At 41.1% G+C, this 19,600-nt stretch overlaps 1 protein-coding gene across 1 annotated transcript in view; it reads right to left on the bottom strand.

The window, feature by feature from the left end:
- LOC126251586 (DNA mismatch repair protein Msh3-like) overlaps window positions 1-19,600 on the bottom strand; it is a 363,938-nt gene that overhangs the window by 275,095 nt on the left and 69,243 nt on the right. Inside the window, exon 5 of the mRNA XM_049952118.1 lies at window positions 16,419-16,543. Coding sequence (XP_049808075.1) covers window positions 16,419-16,543 — 125 coding nt within the window. The remainder of the gene's footprint in view (window positions 1-16,418; window positions 16,544-19,600) is intronic.

Raw genomic sequence — 19,600 nt, 5'->3', positions numbered from 1 at the left:
CAAAGGAGGCAACTGATTGCACAACACAAGTCAGTGTCTGAAGCCATTGGGGTGGATGCTAACAGAAGTAGTCAGCACTAACAGCACGTTAACTAGAAACTTGAGAGCAGCACTCCAAGTGACAAAAACAGACATGTCAGAGCTTACTGCGGCTGGCCACGAGTGACAAGGAGTTGGTACCCCAGTGATCTGACTGAACTCTCTCTGAATAAAAAAAAAAAAAAAAAAAGGTTTTTAAAGACTCATGGAGGTGCACCATTTCTCCCTTCCTATAGTCGACCCACCAATCCACCAGCACTTAACAAGCTTTGGCCAATGTGGCGAGTTCCACAGCTCCAGGATGCCTCTAGCCAACCACATTTAGATTTGCCCCTACTCCTAGTCGGTAGGTAGAGATGCTTCTGGACTTTATATTAACAAACTCCAAGTCTGGTATCAACAGCATTCAGCTGAAAGCTAAACATTACTGCCACTCCTATTATGGCCTGCAACAATAGTGTTTTACGTCACTTGGCCCCACTCTCTGCCCTTCTGTGGGTGGGGACTGCTGTAGTAGCACTCTAACCTGGGTAAACCCACTGATGTTGCAGTTTCTCAGGAGCAAGTATCAAGCTTGCTGTCTCTGCTAAGACAGGTCTTTCCATGGCCATCTTCTATAGTAACATCTTACAACAGCATCTGGGCAGTGGATGGAGTTACCAGTTAATTCTCTGAAGTGAAAATTCTCCCCTAGGACAGCTGCCCAGAGTGTCTGCAATTTGCATGGCTCTAGCATTACTATTTATCTCCAGTAACCTAAATGCTACCACTTTTGCCTGCTCTCTGCATTGTGTCTCTAATTTCCTACCTTGGAGTGCCCTTGATGTCTCCAAATAGCCTTAAGTGTAACAACATACAATTCATTATGTCATCAATATATGACATCTTATTGGACATGGTATGCTCTTGCCTTGATCCTATCTCTGAACCAATCAATCCACACAGGGTGGAGAGATGGCTACATGTTAACAAGGTCTTCGGACAATAGTGCAACCTGTCATATTTTACATTAACAAATTATTGTCATACATGAAATAATGAGTAATAAGTAATAGAAAAAATTCTAGGAATTTTGTATCTGAAATCCTAAAGTTATCTTTTGAATTATATTAAAACTGACTGTACATGTCTATAACAATTATCTATAACAAAATTTATCTCCAAAATGAAACTGCAATAATAGATTAAAAACTTTTCTAATTGGCAATGAGAAAGGCACAGAGTGTCCTTCACCTGGCAAAGCAGAGAAATGAAATGGGAACAACATAATGATTCAGGAATTAATAGGAAAGACACACAGTACACTGGGTCAAAGGTGACAGAGGAAGACAGCAACAGACACAAAAGAGATCCAGAACTACAAGTAAGATATTATTATATAAAGAAGTCTATTTTTGACTGCTCATTCTGTGATGTGACGTCATCCCTTCCAGCATGAGTGCTCTGTTGTCCGCCCCCAGTAGCTGAGTAGTCAGTGCAACAGAATGTCAATCCTAAGGGACTGGGTTCGATTCCTGGCTGTGTCGGGAGATTTTCTCCGTTCAGGGACTGGGTGTTGTGTTGTCCTAATCATCATCATTTTATCCCCATTGATGCGCAAGTCACCGAAGTGGCGTCAAATCAAAAGTCTTTCACCCGGCGAACGGTCTACCCAATGGGAGGCCCTAGCTGGTCACAAGACATTTATTTATTTTAGTGCTATGTTGTTCACAGCACCAAGTCAGTATTTTTCTTTGAAACTGCATGTAGCATATTGTGCAGGTGTAAAGTAAAATGTATTTTTGAGGAACAGTTGTCATAACAGCACCATAGCTGAGTAGTCTAGTGGAATGGATCGGCAATTTGTCAACTTGGATTTGATTCCCGCTGTTACCAACATTATTTTAATGTTTTCCTTTTGTTCCATTCCTCGCAATATTAAATCTTTAATTATAAAATTTAAATATATTTAAAAAGTTCATTTTATATACATAAAATTAATATGTTCAATTTAGTTATGATCACCACCTTGTAAGTCAAAAGACTACAGGCTAGATGGTCGTAAAAAGAAGCAATTACATATCTGAATTTAGCAGGACCATGTTTTCTGTAGATTATCTGCTAATGAGGTCCTTTTCCAGCAGATCTTTGGAGGAGAATGTAAGATTTAAAGAGTTAGGTAGATCTGCTTCAAATGTAAACCTAACAACAGAAGGATGTGGGACAAGACTCACTGATTTGGCTTATGCAACACTGAAAATTTTAAAATACTTGCAAAATATTTTGATCAGCTTTTTAACTGTTCAGAATCAGTCCATCAACTCAAATACCTTACTCATAAAAATCTAGAAGAAGGTTGGCCCCAACTGTTAAAGAACCTGAAGAAGTTACAAAAGCCTTATAAAGCTAGTGGAGAAGACAGAACTCTTGAAACAACTTCTTTGCAATCTGTTGCATATAACATATTTTTCAGGATTAAACTAAACAGAATAGGAATAACACTGGAGAGTAATATAGGTGAATATCAAAGTGGTTTTAGGAAGGCCAGATCATGTTCTGAAGAAATATTTAATCTGAAGTCAAATATTTGCCTCAGATTATTGAATTCAAAAGATTTTTTTTTTATTTCCAAAAGCCACTGATTCTGTTGACAGAAACTATAGATGAAATAAAACTATATCAGCAGAAGCAGGTTGATGCCCCTTTCAAGTTCCTAGAATATTTCACCTGAGTGAGCCGTAGGTACAGGTAAAACACACTTTAAAAATTTATGCATAGAGTATGAGGGATCTACAAGCAACAGCTCACATATTGGCACGATAGCCTAGTGGTTAAGAGCATTAACTTGTAATTTGACAGCTCATGTTCAATTCCTACTGCCCCCATTTTTTTTTTATTTGTGTTATGCAATGTTGAATAATCAATTATAAAATTTAAATGTATTTGAACAGTTCAATTTATATATGTAAAATTAATACATTAAACTTAGTTATGATTACTACCCTTGTAAGTCAAAATACTATGGGCCACTACATTACAGCACATTCGTAAAATTTTGAGTAAGCCGCCACTGGGTATCCCTATGTAATAGAGGCAGGTTTAGAAACAGATAGCAGTTGAGACTGTTGCAGCTAGACTGAGAGGGGAGGAGTGGAAATACCTGTCTAAACAAGGGATAATAAATGTGACAGGGAGAATACCGCAAGTCCTGAAATATCCAACAATAGGGTGATATAACTTTTTAAGGTGATATCTTGTGTATTGCTGAGGCCTGGAATTGGTTTTGTGAGGCAAAATGTACGGGCATTCATTTGAAGAAAAGTGAAGTGGGGTACGTCACAATGATTACAGATGCAGAAATGGCTGGCAGAGAGGGAGATTCCTTTGAGAAACAGACACTTTCAAGGTCAGGCACACTGAATTGTTGCCAAGATGTATGTAGGCTTAGAGGAACATTATGAGGGGCTGAAGAAGAGGTAATCACATGCTTAATAAAGAGAGTGAAGGTTAAGTACTATAAAAGTCATCTTGCCATGAAGAGGAGAGCTTATCTAACACTTTGTAGGGACATGAAATGGAATGATCATATAGGGTCAGTCATGGGTAAAGCATGTGGTAGACATCAGTTTATTGGTAGAATATTGGAGAATTGCAATCACACTACAAAGGAGATTGCTTACAAATCACTCATGTGGCCACCTCTAGACTATTGCTCAAGTTTGTGGGATCCATACCAAATAGGACTAACAAGGGATAGTGAACGTACTGCTATGCCACGAATAAGTATAGGCGTATTCTTGTAAATTTTGCGCAACTATGGCTGGATGGTAGTTATTCATCTACATCTACATTTATACTCCACAAGCCAACCAACGGTGTGTGGCGGAGGGCACTTTACGTGCCACTGTCATTACCTCCCTTTCCTGTTCCAGTCGCGTATGGTTCGCGGGAAGAACGACTGTCTGAAAGCCTCCGTGCGTGCTCTAATCTCTCTAATTTTACATTCGTGATCTCCTCGGGAGGTATAAGTAGGGGGAAGCAATATATTTGATACCTCATCCAGAAACGCACCCTCTCGAAACCTGGCGAGCAAGCTACACCGCGATGCAGAGCATCTCTCTTGCAGAGTCTGCCACTTGAGTTTGTTAAACATCTCCACAACGCTATCACGGTTACCAAATAACCCTGTGACAAAACGCGCTGCTCTTATTTGGATCATCTATATCTCCTCCGTCAACCCGATCTGGTACGGATCCCACACTGATGAGCAATACTCAAGTATAGGTCGAACGAGTGTTTTGTAAGCCACCTCCTTTGTTGATGGACTACATTTTCTAAGCACTCTCCCAATGAATCTCAACTTGGTACCCACCTTACCAACAATTAATTTTATATGATCATTCCACTTCAAATCGTTCCGCATGCATACTCTCAGATATTTTACAGAAGTAACTGCTACCAGTGTTTGTTCCGCTATCATATAATCATACAATAAAGGATCCTTCTTTCTCTGTATTCGCAATACATTACATTTGTCTATGTTAAGGGTCAGTTGCCACTCCCTGCATCAAGTGCCTATCCGCTGCAGATCTTCCTGCATTTCGCTACAATTTTCTAATGCAGCAACTTCTCTGTATACTACAGCATCATCCGCGAAAAGCCGCATGGAACTTCTGACACTATCTACTACGTCATTTATATATATTGTGAAAAGCAATGGTCCCATAACACTCCCCTGTGGCACGCCAGAGGTTACTTTAACGTCTGTAGACGTCTCTCCATTGATAACAACATGCTGTGTTCTGTTTGCTAAAAACTCTTCAATCCAGCCACACAGCTGGTCTGATATTCCGTAGGCTCTTACTTTGTTTATCAGGCGACAGTGCGGAACTGTATCGAACGCCTTCCGGAAGTCAAGAAAAATAGCATCTACCTGGGAGCCTGTATCTAATATTTTCTGGGTCTCATGAACAAATAAAGCGAGTTGGGTCTCACACGATCGCTGTTTCCGGAATCCATGTTGATTCCTACATAGTAGATTCTGGGTTTCCAAAAACGACATGATACTCGAGCAAAAAACATGTTCTAAAATTCTACAACAGATCGATGTCAGAGATATAGGTCTATAGTTTTGCGCATCTGCTCGACGACCCTTCTTGAAGACTGGGACTATCTGTGCTCTTTTCCAATCATTTGGAACCTTCCGTTCCTCTAGAGACTTGCGGTACACGGCTGTTAGAAGGGGGGCAAGTTCTTTTGCGTACTCTGTGTAGAATCGAATTGGTATCCCATCAGGTCCAGTGGACTTTCCTCTGTTGAGTGATTCCAGTTGCTTTTCTATTCCTTGGACACTTATTTCGATGTCAGCCATTTTTTCGTTTTTGCGAGGATTTAGAGAAGGAACTGCAGTGCAGTCTTCCTCTGTGAAACAGCTTTGGAAAAAGGTGTTTAGTATTTCAGCTTTACATGTGTCATCCTCTGTTTCAATGCCATAATCATCCCAGAGTGTCTGGATATGCTGTTTCGAGCCACTTACTGATTTAACGTAAGACCAGAACTTCCTAGGATTTTCTGTCAAGTCGGTACATAGAATTTTACTTTCGAATTCACCGAACACTTTACGCATAGCCCTCCTTACGTTAACTTTGATATCGTTTAGCTTCTGTTTGTCTGAGAGGTTTTGGCTGCGTTTAAACTTGGAGTGAAGCTCTCTTTGCTTTCGCAGTAGTTTCCTAACTTTGTTGTTGTACCACGGTGGGTTTTTCCCGTCCCTCACAGCTTTACTCGGCACGTACCTGTCAAAAAAGCATTTTACGATTGCCTTGAACTTTTTCCATAAACACTCAACATTGTCAGTGTCGGAACAGAAATTTTCATTTTGATCCGCTAGGTAGTCTGAAATCTGCCTTCTATTACTCTTGCTAAACAGATAAACCTTCCTCCCTTTTTTTATATTCCTATTAACTTCCATATTCAGGGATGCTGCAACGGCCTTATGATCACTGATTCCCTGTTCTGCACATACAGAGTCGAAAAGTTCGGGTCTGTTTGTTATCAGTAGGTCCAAGATGTTATCTCCACGAGTCGGTTCTCTGTTTAATTGCTCGAGGTAATTTTCGGATAGTGCACTCAGTATAATGTCACTCGATGCTCTGTCCCTACCACCCGTCCAAACATCTGAGTGTCCCAGTCTATATCTGGTAAATTGAAATCTCCACCTAAGACTATAACATGCTGAGAAAATTTATGTGAAATGTATTCCAAATTTTCTCTCAGTTGTTCTGCCACTAATGCTGCTGAGTCGGGAGGTCGGTAAAAGCAGCCAATTATTAACCTAGCTCGGTTGTTGAGTGTAACCTCCACCCATAATAATTCACAGGAACTATCCACTTCTACTTCACTACAGAATAAACTACTACTAACAGCAACGAACACTCCACCACCGGTTGCATGCAATCTATCCTTTCTAAACACCGTCTGTACCTTTGTAAAAATTTCGGCAGAATTTATCTCTGGCTTCAGCCAGCTTTCTGTACCTATAACGATTTCAGCTTCGGTGCTTTCTATCAGCGCTTGACGTTCCGGTACTTTACCAATGCAGCTTCGACAGTTTACAATTACATTACCGATTGCTGCTTGGTCCCCGCATGTCCTGACTTTGTCCCGCACCAGTTGAGGCTGTTGCCCTTTCTGTACTTGCCCAAGGCCATCTAACCTAAAAAACCACCCAGTCCACGCCACACAACCCCTGCTACCCATGTAGCCGCTTGTTGCGTGTAGTGGACTCCTGACCTATCCAGCGGAACCCGAAACCCCAACTGGCACATCGTAGGGCAGGCATGGGCAGTGCTGATATTTAGCAAACAACCCTGTGAGGCAGGTTTACGACGCTGCTTGCTGGCAAGAAGGAATGGCCCGGCAGGCACTGTACACAAATGTGAAGCAATCAGAGCACTGACATGCTGTGAAGAACTCATACATGGCAGTTACAACAGCACCTTGAGACTTGTGTGCAAGGGATGAAGCATGCTGAGGAAAGCTGAAATTGTACTTATTAAAGAGCACTCCGTTTGTCCCCTCCAGAGGAACTATGTCAGAGGTGTAGGGACAAGGTGCATAAATAAGCAAGCCCGGAGGTTCAAATCAGCCGGTCGTTTCACCATTCTGTCCAGATCTAGACTCAGAGGAAATGATGAACATCAATGCCCAACGGCCCACTCAAACTACTTCCAACCTCTACTGCACAGACACAATTTAATCTCACTTCTCCATTTACAGTACGATCTAGTTCGATTTCCTGTTACCATTGTCATCCTCTGACCAAAGTGTTTTCTTTTCAATTACTTTATTCCCAGCAATTTTTTCATTTCCTCATTTTTTTCTGTGGTGGGGCGGACCGCAACTCGGAGTTGCACCAGCGCAAGGAGCGGGATGGCTGCTGGCCTCCGCTCTCTATGTGACACTGTCCAGTAGACTGCAAGCAGCCATACGCAAGGGTGGGGCAAGGATGTGGACTCACAGCCTCCCAGGAGCACAGCTATCTGCGGTGACTGAACAAGTTGCCCTGGCTGGACGGTCACAGCTGCTAAGGCTCACTAAAACAATGGCAGTCAGCTGCTTCCCTTTAGTGCTCCACATGGTGCCCACAAGTCATGCTTGAAGGAACAGTCAGCTGTGTTCTGGGCCATGGATGCAGCTAACACGTGTGGCGGCCACTTAGCCATGGCGTGAGCAGGAGCGCTACATCTGCAAAGGCGGGCAACCGGATGCCGACACTGCAGATTCTGGCTTTGGCATTAGTGCTGATCCACACACACATGCTGTTTGGCACCATTGCTGAGTTAAGTGGAAGGCCAGCTGTGCACCTTTGATACAATAAAGTCAATGTCACATTTGCCTGTGTTTCTCTGCACACTTTGGCATGAGTCACCCCTCTCTCCCAAACCATACATCTTGGTCATGCTGACATATTACAACCCCTATGTATCACTCACACAGGGATCATGAGTACAAGATCAGATTAATTACAGCACACACAGAGGCATTTAAAAAATCATTCTTCCTGTGCTCCGTATGTGAGTGGAACAGGAAGAAACCTCAATAACTGGTATAATGGACATACCCTCTGACATGCACTTCACAGTGGTGTGCAGAGTACAGAGGCAGATGTAGATGTAGATGTGGGTGCAGACATAGATGAACATGTACATGTAGATCAGGAAAAAATGAGTAAAATAAAAAAATTGCTGAGAATAAAGTAATTCAAAAGAAAACACTTCAATCAGGGGATGATAATGGTAACAGGAAATCAAACTATGTTGCACTGTAACAAGAGAAGTGAGATTAAATTGTGTGCAGAATAACACAGAAAACATACAAAAAGGTATTAATAGAATCAACATGTGAGAAATCAAAATAAAGCAGATAAAGCAAAATATCTTTTCATTTCATGTAATGCTTAAATTTCCCTTACAATGAAACAGTAATTGCATGCAGTTTTTTCAAGCATCCTATTCAAATTTAATTACCATCAACTTGGATCACCATGCCCATTGGGGTACCCACCTAGCATGAAGAAAATACAATGCAGTTTGGAATTCCTGAGTGGCGGCCTGGATAGATGTCTGCCTATTACACATTATGACCCTTTTCAACTGTCAGCAGTCTCTGTCAGTCAACAGACAAGATCAGCCTGTACACTTTTGTGTTGTATGTGCCCCTTCACATTTCCACTTCACTATCACATTGGAAACAGTGGACCCAGGGATGTTTAGGAGTGTGGAAATCTCACATACAGACATATGACACAAGTGACACCCAATCACCTGACCACATTCAAAGTCCTAGAGTTCCATGGAGCACCCCAGTCTACTCTCTCATGGCTACTGAGGTTGCTAATATGGAGTACCTGGCAGCAGGTGGCAGCACAATGCTCCTAATTCGAAAAACCTATGTTTTTTGGGATGTCCGGATACTTTTGATCACTGAAATGATAATTAAATGGACACCCTAGCTGCAAACAGGTGCTGATATACTTCATTGGGGACATGTTGATGAGTATGATGGGCAAACATCTATTAGGCACACTACAAATGTAGTGGTGTGGACATGTTGGGAATGTGGGGCTCACGGAGAGTGTGCAAGGGATAATTCCCTGCAGGCGCACTATACACTGTGCCCTTGGTGGCTCAGATGGATAGAGCGTCTGCCATGTAAGCAGGAGATCCCAGGTCGAGTCCCAGTCAGGGCACACATTTTCAACATGTCCCCAATGAAGTATATCAATGCCTGTTTGCAGCTAGGGTGTCCATTTAATTATCATTTCATTTCTAGCAAAGCTGCATGGTCATCAACGGTAACCGTTCTTTCGGGAACAGATACTACCGTCATATATACTTTTGATCACATAGTGTATCACCCTTCTAATCAACAATAATTGTTTAAACATAATAGGATTAATATTTCATGACAAAACATTGAATTTAGTAATATGGGTTAGCAATGGAAAAATAACTATTGCTGAAGACCTTGGGTGTTACATAAAAAAGGTTTACACGATACATACACTAGAACACATACACCAAGTATATAACAAAGAAATCAAACCCGAGTTAAGCCAGGCTAAGAAGTTGCTACTTCTCAGTTTACACACAACAAAGCAAAGTCAATAAAATGAAATAAAATTTAAAATAATCCTCCCTTGCTTGCATTATGTGAGCACTATGATTAAAGCAAGACTCACTCGTAATAGTCAATTAGCTGTTATGGTGGGTCAGTGGGATGACTGTGGTCAAAATGGAGAATATAATGGGCAGCAGTAAAGCAGTACAAGGGACTGCAAAAAAAATCAGGAAGGAAGTAAGCTGAAGCTTAGTTCAAACACTGCAGTGCTTTCCTAGGCATGATCCAGTTGGGAGTTGGTATGCCCTTTCCTTCTTCTGACCTCTGGAATGACCTACTCCACCTGTTATAAAGGGACCTACATTTAACATGTTGAATGCTGCATGGCATTTTTCACATTAAGAAATCATTTCTAGAGGTGAAAGAAGTCCAAAGTGAGAAAAATTCCTACAACTGATAGAACATCAAACCATGGACATCCAGATTTGTCAAAACTTTTGGCAGTAACTTCACACACATCTTCTGCATTTTCAAATAACAGGTCGCAACTGAATTCACAATGGACTTCACTAAATTTAAATCAAGTCCTATAAAACACTTAACAATTGAACATAATTCATAAGATCTCACATTTCAACACATTTTCATCAGTCTGGGCCACTGTTGGACAGTGGGTTGCTTCGCATTGACAACTTCTCAATCATCTTTGATTTTTTTTTAATTTGCTCTAAAACACACTAACACATGGTGCTGGTGGGATAGATGGCACAGGCTGTGAAGCAGTCATTTCAGTCAAGTGCAACATGCTCAGCAATTGGGTGGTCCTGCTATCTCTTGGTCAACATCCACACAGAATGCTGCACAGTGGTGAAGCTAAGTTGGTAGACTACATGGCTTCTTTCACAGGTGGCTCTGCCTGTGATAGGATAGGAAATACCTGTGACAGGACTGGAATAGGTGGTAGTGGAAGCATGTAATGGACAGGTCTTGCATCTAAGTCTTTTCCAGAGGTATGAGTCATGGGGCAAGAGGTTGGCAGCAAAAGTGGAATGGATAGCAGACAAGGACATTGTTTAGGTTGGGTAGGCACCATTTCAGGGCACGAGGTAGTCGAAACCCCGGCAGAGAATGTGTTTCAGTTGCTCCAGCCTTAGGTGGTACTGAGTCATAATGGGGGCACTGCTTCATTATATCATCAGCTTGAGAAGTGAACAAGTAAGCTACCACTTACAGAATTGCCATGGCAGACACTGCTGTACTGCTACCTCAGTATCCTGCATCCCACAGATTGCTTTACAACAGGCAAAGTTGCTCCACACCACAGCCTGGGACAGAGCTTTTCAGATGTATGTGACAGGAAGCAGGACTTATTGACACAACAGCACCACCTGGACAAGTATAGCTGAACCTGCAGCCTAGACAAAGATCTTCTGCACTGGTAACCTGTATCATCACCCACTCTTCAAACTGTCCTGTCCTGATCTCAGACTGGGCTTCTGACATGTCTACCATTGACAACACCCAACACTTCATCTCTGGTCCTGAATTTGAATCCAGTTTCAACACCAATGCGGTCCCCATGCCAGCCGACAGCCTCTACAGCCCATACCTGCTACTATACGGTGACACACGCTTACTAGAACCAGCAAGTCTGATCCTCTTGGGTGTTGAACAGGAACACTCCAGTGGGAATGTTCAGCGCGCACCGCACATAACACTCTATCGAATTTGGAGATCATGGATTCGAACCAGGCCACAACGAGCCTGACTAGCAACCTCATGGTCTGCCAGCAACACTCACTGTTGACCACCTCTCCACTGCGGGACTGTGTCATCACCACCTACTTCAGCAAGGCCATCCTGCCAACTGCTGCCAGCATCACAGTCAATGTATACTGCCCCTCAGCAGTTTCCAGCCATGGGAACTGGCCAGCTATGCTGCAGTTGACTTTCTGATGGCCATGCAGCCACCATGCTATCCTTGGGTGGCTACATAGTGGTCAGTAACCTGGACTACTACACCTTTGTGGCCATCAATGGGTATGGTGGGTGACTGGGAAGACAAGGTATAGGAAAATTGTTTCTGTAAAAAGGTGGGAAGGGTAATTTTGGCCTGCAATGACCTCAGCAAGATTCCTGACATATTTGGAGAGAGGCTGTTCATCACTGCAGGTGCTACAAGCACAGGAGAGAAAGCTTTTGACAATGTTGACTGGAATACTCTCTTTCAAATTCTGAAGGGGGCAGGGGTAAAATACAGGGAGCGAAAGGCTATTTACAATTTGTACAGAAACCATAGTGAACGCATTATTGTGGCCAAGATAGACACAAAGCCCATGCCTACTACAGTAGTACAAGTTTATATGCCAACTAGCTCTGCAGATGATGAAGAAATTGATGAAATGTATGACGAGATAAAAGAAATTATTCAGGTAGTGAAGGGAGATGAAAATTTAATAGTCATGGGTGACTGGAATTCGTCAGTAGGAAAAGGGAGAGAATGAAACATAGTAGGTGAATAAGGATTGCGGGGAAGAAATGAAAGAGGAAGCCGCCTTGTAGAATTTTGCACAGAGCATAACTTAATCATAGCTAACACTTGGTTCAAGAATCATAAAAGAAGGTTGTATACCTGGAAGAATCCTGGAGATACTAATAGGTATCAGATAGATTATATAATGGTAAGACAGAGATTTAGGAACCAGGTTTTAAATTGTAAGACATTTCCAGGGGCAGATGTGGATTCTGACCACAATCTATTGGTTATGAACTGCAGATTGAAACTGAAGAAACTGCAAAAAGGTGGGAATTTAAGGAGATGGGACCTGGATAAACTGAAAGAACCAGAGGTTGTAGAGAGTTTCAGGGAGAGCATAAGGGAACAATTGACAGGAATGGGGGAAAGCAATACAGTAGAAGAAGAATGGGTAGCTCTGAGGGATGAAGTAGTGAAGGCAGCAGAGGATGAAGTAGGTAAAAAAACGAGGGCTAATAGAAATCCTTGGGTAACAGAAGATATATTGAATTTAATTGATGAAAGGAGAAAATATAAAAATGCAGTAAATGAAGCAGGCAAAAGGGAATACAAACGTCTCAAAAATGAGATCGACAGAAAGTGCAAAATGGCTAAGCAGGGATGGCTAGAGGACAAATATAAGGATGTAGAGGCTTATCTCACTAGGGGTAAGATAGATACTGCCTACAGGAAAATTAAAGAGACCTTTGGAGAGAAGAGAACCACTTGTATGAATATCAAGAGCTCAGATGGAAACCCAGTTCTAAGCAAAGAAGGAAAGGCAGAAAGGTGGAAGCATTATATAGAGGGTTTATACAAGGGCGATGTACTTGAGGACAATATTATGGAAATGGAAGAGGATGTAGATGAAGATGAAATGGGAGATAAGATACTGCGTGAAGAGTTTGACAGAGCACTGAAAGACCTGAGTCGAAACAAGGCCCCGGGAGTAGACAACATTCCATTAGAACTACTGATGGCCTTGGGAGAGCCAGTCATGACAAAACTCTACCATCTGGCGAGCAAGATGTATGAGACAGGCGAAATACCCACAGACTTCAAGAAGAATATAATAATTCCAATACCAAAGAAAGCAGGTGTTGACCGATGTGAAAATTACCGAACTATCAGTTTAATAAGTCACAGCTGCAAAATACTAACGCGAATTCTTTACAGACGAATGGAAAAACTGGTAGAAGCGGACCTCGGGGAAGATCAGTTTGGATTCCGTAGAAATGTTGGAACACGTGAGGCAATACTAACCTTACGACTTATCTTAGAAGAAAGATTAAGAAAAGGCAAACCTACGTTTCTAGCATTTGTAGACTTAGAGAAAGCTTTTGACAACGTTAACTGGAATACTCTCTCTCAAATTCTGAAGGTGGCAGGGGTAAAATACAGGGAGCGAAAGGCTATTTACAATTTGTACAGAAACCAGATGGCAGTTATAAGAGTCGAGGGGCATGAAAGGGAAGCAGTGGTTGGGAAAGGAGTGAGACAGGGTTGTAGCCTCTCCCCGATGTTATTCAATCTGTATATTGAGCAAGCAGTAAAGGAAACAAAAGAAAAAATCGGAGTAGGTATTAAAATTCATGGAGAAGAAGTAAAAACTTTGAGGTTCGCAGATGACATTGTGATTCTGTCAGAGACGGCAGAGGACTTGGAAGAGCAGTTGAACGGAATGGACAGTGTCTTGAAAGGAGGATATAAGATGAACATCAACAAAAACAAAACGAGGATAATGGAATGTAGTCAAATTAAATCGGGTGATGCTGAGGGGATTAGATTAGGAAATGAGACACTTAAAGTAGTAAAGGAGTTTTGCTATTTAGGGAGTAAAATAACTGATGATGGTCGAAGTAGAGAGGATATCAAATGTAGACTGGCAATGTCAAGGAAAGCGTTTCTGAAGAAGAGAAATTTGTTAACATAGAGTATAGATTTAAGTGTCAGGAAGTCGTTTCTGAAAGTATTTGTATGGAGTGTAGCCATGTATGGAAGTGAAACATGGACGATAACCAGTTTGGACAAGAAGAGAATAGAAGCTTTCGAAATGTGGTGCTACAGAAGAATGCTGAAGATAAGGTGGGTAGATCACATAACTAATGAGGAGGTATTGAATAGGATTGGGGAGAAGAGAAGTTTGTGGCACAACTTGACTAGAAGAAGGGATCGGTTGGTAGGTCATGTTTTGAGGCATCAAGGGATCACAAATTTAGCATTGGAGGGCAGCGTGGAGGGTAAAAATCGTAGAGGGAGACCAAGAGATCAATACACTGAGCAGATTCAGAAGGATGTAGGTTGCAGTAGGTACTGGGAGATGAAGAAGCTTGCACAGGATAGAGTAGCATGGAGAGCTGCATCAAACCAGTCTCAGGACTGAAGACCACAACAACAACAACAGAAACCAGATGGCAGTTATAAGAGTCGAGGGGCATGAAAGGGAAGCAGTGGTTGGGAAGGGAGTGAGACAGGGTTGTAGCCTCTCTCCGATGTTATTCAATATGTATATTGAGCAAGCAGTAAAGGAAACAAAAGAAAAATTCAGAGTAGGTATTAAAATCCATGGAGAAGAAATAAAAACTTTGAGGTTCGCCAATGACATTGTAATTCTCTCGGAGACAGCAAAGGACTTGGAAGAGCAGTTGAACGGAATGGACACTGTCATGAAAGGAGGGTATAAGATGAACATCAACAAAAGAAAAACGAGGATAATGGAATGTAGTCGAATTAAGTCGGGTGATGCTGAGGGAATTAGATTAGGAAATGAGACACTTAAAGTAGTAAAGGAGTTTTGCTATTTGGGGAGCAAAATAACTGATGATGGTCAAAGTAGAGAGGATATCAAATGTAGACTGGCAATGTCAAGGAAAGCGTTTCTGAAGAAGAGAAATTTGTTAACATTGAGTATAGATTTAAATGTCAGGAAGTCGTTTCTTAAAGTATTTGTATGGACTGTAGCCATGTATGGAAGTGAAACATGGACAATAACTAGTTTGGACAAGAAGAGAATAGAAGCTTTCGAAATGTGGTGCTACAGAAGATTGCTGAAGATTAGATGGCTAGATCACGTAACTAATGAGAAGATACTGAATAGGACTGGGGAGAAGAGAAGTTTGTGGCACAACTTAACTAGAAGAAGGGATCGGTTGGTAGGACATGTTCTGAGGCATCAAGGGATCACCAATTTAGTACTGGAGGGCAGCGTGGAGGGTAAAAATTGTAGAGGGAGACCAAGAGATGAATACTACTAAACAGATTCAGAAGGATGTAGGTTGCAGTAGGTACTGGGAGATGAAGAAGCTTGCACAGGATAGAGTAGCATGGAGAGCTGCATCAAACTAATCTCAGGACTGAAGACCACAACAACAACAACAACAACAACAACAACAACAACAACTCACGAGAATGCAGTTGGGTGAAATCTTCGACAACTGCAGGTTTCACACAAACTTAATACTCCACTTGTCCCAGTAATGTGTGTTCACAGTAATATCTGTTTTATGTGCTATTTTGAGTGTTCTATAAAAGAATGCAACTCCAATCACTTTCAGTTTTCCACATTTCTTTCCACAGTGACACTTACTGTTCCAGAAAGTGAAGGAAATATGAGTTGTAACCTTCGTTTGCTTAGTGTGTAATCATGATTATTTTATTGGTTAAGAGCAGCCATGAGTTCACTTAATGGAACAATAGTGATCATTCACTTTTCTGTACTTTAAATTACAAATTTGAATGGCACATTTAAAATTCAGAAGGTAAGTAAACAATATCTAAATAAATGTATTAAGTCAGTTGAATATGGACAAAGAACAGAAATGTGCAATGGCAAAATAAAGTATAAAAATGTATCAAAATTTTAAACATGGCTGAAGCAGGACGGTAAATGATAACAGCAAAACAGTTCGGCTGTTATCATTTACCGTGAATTTAAAAATATAGTTGGTTCCTGCATTTCTTAATTTAATATCTTTGTTTATTCTTCCCACTGTAGCTTTTTCAGCCTATAATGGTTTGAATTGTATGACTTTCCTCTTCTTACCCAATTTGTATCTTGTAAGATGCCTTTTTTTAAGAAAGTGCACAAAACATGAACTAAAGAGTATTAACCAGTTTGACAGCATAAGATAATTACTAACTGTACCTATCTGTGTTTTAAATGCAAGTTCCTGACTTCAAAAGTAGTACAAACCACATTCCACTACTTTACAGATAATATCATCAAGTATTCTGGTTACATGGCCTTTAGTTTGAAAAGGATATCATCACCAACTAATGTGGCTCGACTGTAAACACAGCTTAGTTCTCTTGAAAATGGGGCATTCCTGTTTTCTCCAGCTGCTTTCAGTGCAGTAGTTTCAGTCTGGTTGACCACTCCCACTTTATAGCCTAGAAAAAGACGTATTAGAAGCTATAGTTATCTCGTTTGAAATGAGAACCAATTTTTTAAAAATCTCTAAGCTGAAATTATGCTTAAATAAATATTAAAAAACTCATTACTACAAGTCAGTGGCACACACAGACACAGAAAAAGTGACATTAATGTTATCCTTTAAAACAAAAATTATTTCCTCTAATGTAGAAAAATATAAAGTTATTGTGGTAACGTGGTTTAAAAATAAAAGAAGAAGAAGAAGAAGAAGAAGAAGAAGAAGAGGAAGAAGAGAGGGGGGGAGGAGGAGAAGGAATACAAGGTCATTATACATGGGGGAGTTGGAAAATAAGTTTCCCCTGTCAACTGTGGTCAGAGTTGTGTGTGAAAGGAAAAAAAAAAAGAATGAGACATTAAAGCTAAGACATATCTTCATTTTTCTACATAATTTCCAAGTACATTAAGACATTTGTTATACCGCTTTATAAGCTTCAAAAAGCCTTCCAGGAAAAAATCAGAGCATTGCATATGGAAGAAGCGTTGAACGGCTTGTTTGATGTCAGCATTGCTGCCAAAGCACCTTCCGCTAAGAGTCTTCTTCAAAGCAGGAAACAGATGGACCTTTCTTGGTGCGAGATCCGGACTGTAAGGCAAATGGTGTAGGCGCTCCCAACCAAGGATTGCAATACGGTTTTGCATTGCCGTCGCCTTGTATGGTCTCGCATTGTTATCCAACAGCAGAGCGCCAGATCTAAGAAGGCCAGGCGGCTTTTTCCGAATCACCTCTTGCAATTTCTACAGAGTGGCACAGTACCGCGCAGTACTGATGGTTGCATCCTCCAGAAACTCCAGCATCAAAACTTGTTTGGCATCCCAGAAAATGGTGAGTAGCACTTTACCTGCAGACAGAGTGCTTTTGAACTTCTTTCAGACAGGTGATGATGGATGTTTCCACTCCTGCACTTGCTGATGTCCATCACTGAATTGCTGGCACCATCTCCACACCATCACACCTCACCCATACACCTCAACAAGGCAGTTATGAATTTCTGTGCCTGTTACTCCATGTGCCCATTCATAACAGATAACAGCTCCCACTTCTGCTTTTGACAATAACTCAAATACGCACCTTCTCTCAATAGCTCCAGAAAAGACTGGATGGCTGGCCCCCGCTTTGCGCAGGTACTGCGACAGTGCCATCTGCTTGATCGCGGTTGACCTCTACCCAATGGTGTATCGGTGTCTTGCATGTGCGCGTTAACCTACCGTGTCTTCTTTCACCCATATCACACAACTCTGCCCACAGTTGAAAGGGGAAACTTATTTTCCAACTCCCGCTCAGAAATGAAGCACGAACTTATAATTATAAATAAAGCACGAGCCTACACTGAAGAAGGAACCCACCTATCTCCTTTTCAAAGTGATTAGAGTGGCATATTTTTAGCATGGTGCAGCAGTCAGCAACTGTAAAATGTAATTATATTAAATTTAAGCCTCCAGTTGCATAAGCAAAGAAACTTTCCCTAGGTTTTGGCTATAATAATGTAGCCTTCTTCAGAAATGTCACAATATAAAATTAAAATTAAAACATGCCAGATATTGGCCTTGTCAACTTAAAATGTTAGTACTACAGTACATAGTCATAAGACTGCGTTACTTCTACTAATGTTTCACCCATAGGCCACACAAACAGGCCTCAATCTCCGCTAATTTCAAGTTGCCGCCACTCATACCTCACCTGTCATTCAACATCATCTTTGCCTCTTCACTTCCGCCTCGACTGACATCTCTGCCCAAACCCTTTGTCTTTAAATATGTCTGCTTGTGTCTGTATATGTGTGGATGGATATGTGCGTGTGTGCGAGTGTTACCTGTCCTTTTTTCCCCCTAAGGTAAGTCTTTCCGCTCCCGGGATTGGAATGACTCCTTACCCTCTCCCTTAAAACCCACATCCTTTCGTCTTTCCCTCTCCTTCCCCTCTTTCCTGATAAGATAATAAAGTAATATTGATAACAGATATAAAATGCTTTTAGGTTAATTTTTGATACAGTACCTATCACTCAAAACATGGTTGCAGTTTAGAGACTTGAATAAAGGTAAAGCACTGGTGATAACAAGTAAAGATGATGAAACATGTTTAGCTATTAGAGAGAATAGTTGTACTCATCATAGGCACACCTGAATCCTCAAAAATTAGTGGGAAAACGTGTTGAGTGTTGGAGCTTCGAAACCAAATAATAATTATAAACTGAATAATTTACTCAGTGATCTAATAGTTAATTTTTTTATCATCATTGTTTCTGCATTTCAAGTGTTCTTTGTGACAAAAGTTAGTTATTTCTTTAATGTCATTTAAATCTATACTCAATGTTAACAAATTTCTCTTCTTCAGAAACGCTTTCCTTGACATTGCCAGTCTACATTTGATATCCTCTCTACTTTGACCATCATCAGTTATTTTGCTCCCCAAATAGCAAAACTCCTTTACTACTTTAAGTGTCTCATTTCCTAATCTAATTCCCTCAGCATCACCCGACTTAATTCGACTACATTCCATTATCCTCGTTTTGCCTTTGTTGATGTTCATCTTATATCCTCCTTTCAAGACACTATCCATTTCGTTCAACTGCTCTTCCAAGTCCTTTGCTGTCTCTGAGAGAATTACAATGTCATTGGCGAACCTCAAAGTTTTTATTTCTTCTCCATGGATTTTAATACCTACTCTGAATTTTTCTTTTGTTTCCTTTACTGCTTGCTCAATATACAGATTGAATAACATCGGGGATAGGCTACAACCCTGTCTCACTCCCTTCCCAACCACTGCTTCCCTTTCATTCCCCTCATTTCTTATAACTGCCATCTGGTTTCTGTACAAATTGTAAATAACCTTTCGCTCCCTGTATTTTACCCCTGCCACCTTCAGAATTTGAAAGAGAGTATTCCAGTCAACATTGTCAAAAGCTTTCTCTAAGTCTACAAATGCTAGAAACGTAGGTTTGCCCTTCCTTAATCTAGCTTCTAAGATGAGTCGTAGGGTCAGTATTGCCTCACATGTTCCAACATTTCTACGGAAT

This window comes from Schistocerca nitens, chromosome 4, assembly GCF_023898315.1.
Source record: "Schistocerca nitens isolate TAMUIC-IGC-003100 chromosome 4, iqSchNite1.1, whole genome shotgun sequence".
NCBI lineage: Eukaryota > Metazoa > Arthropoda > Insecta > Orthoptera > Acrididae > Schistocerca > Schistocerca nitens.
This window is presented reverse-complemented; position numbering and strand designations above follow the sequence as displayed.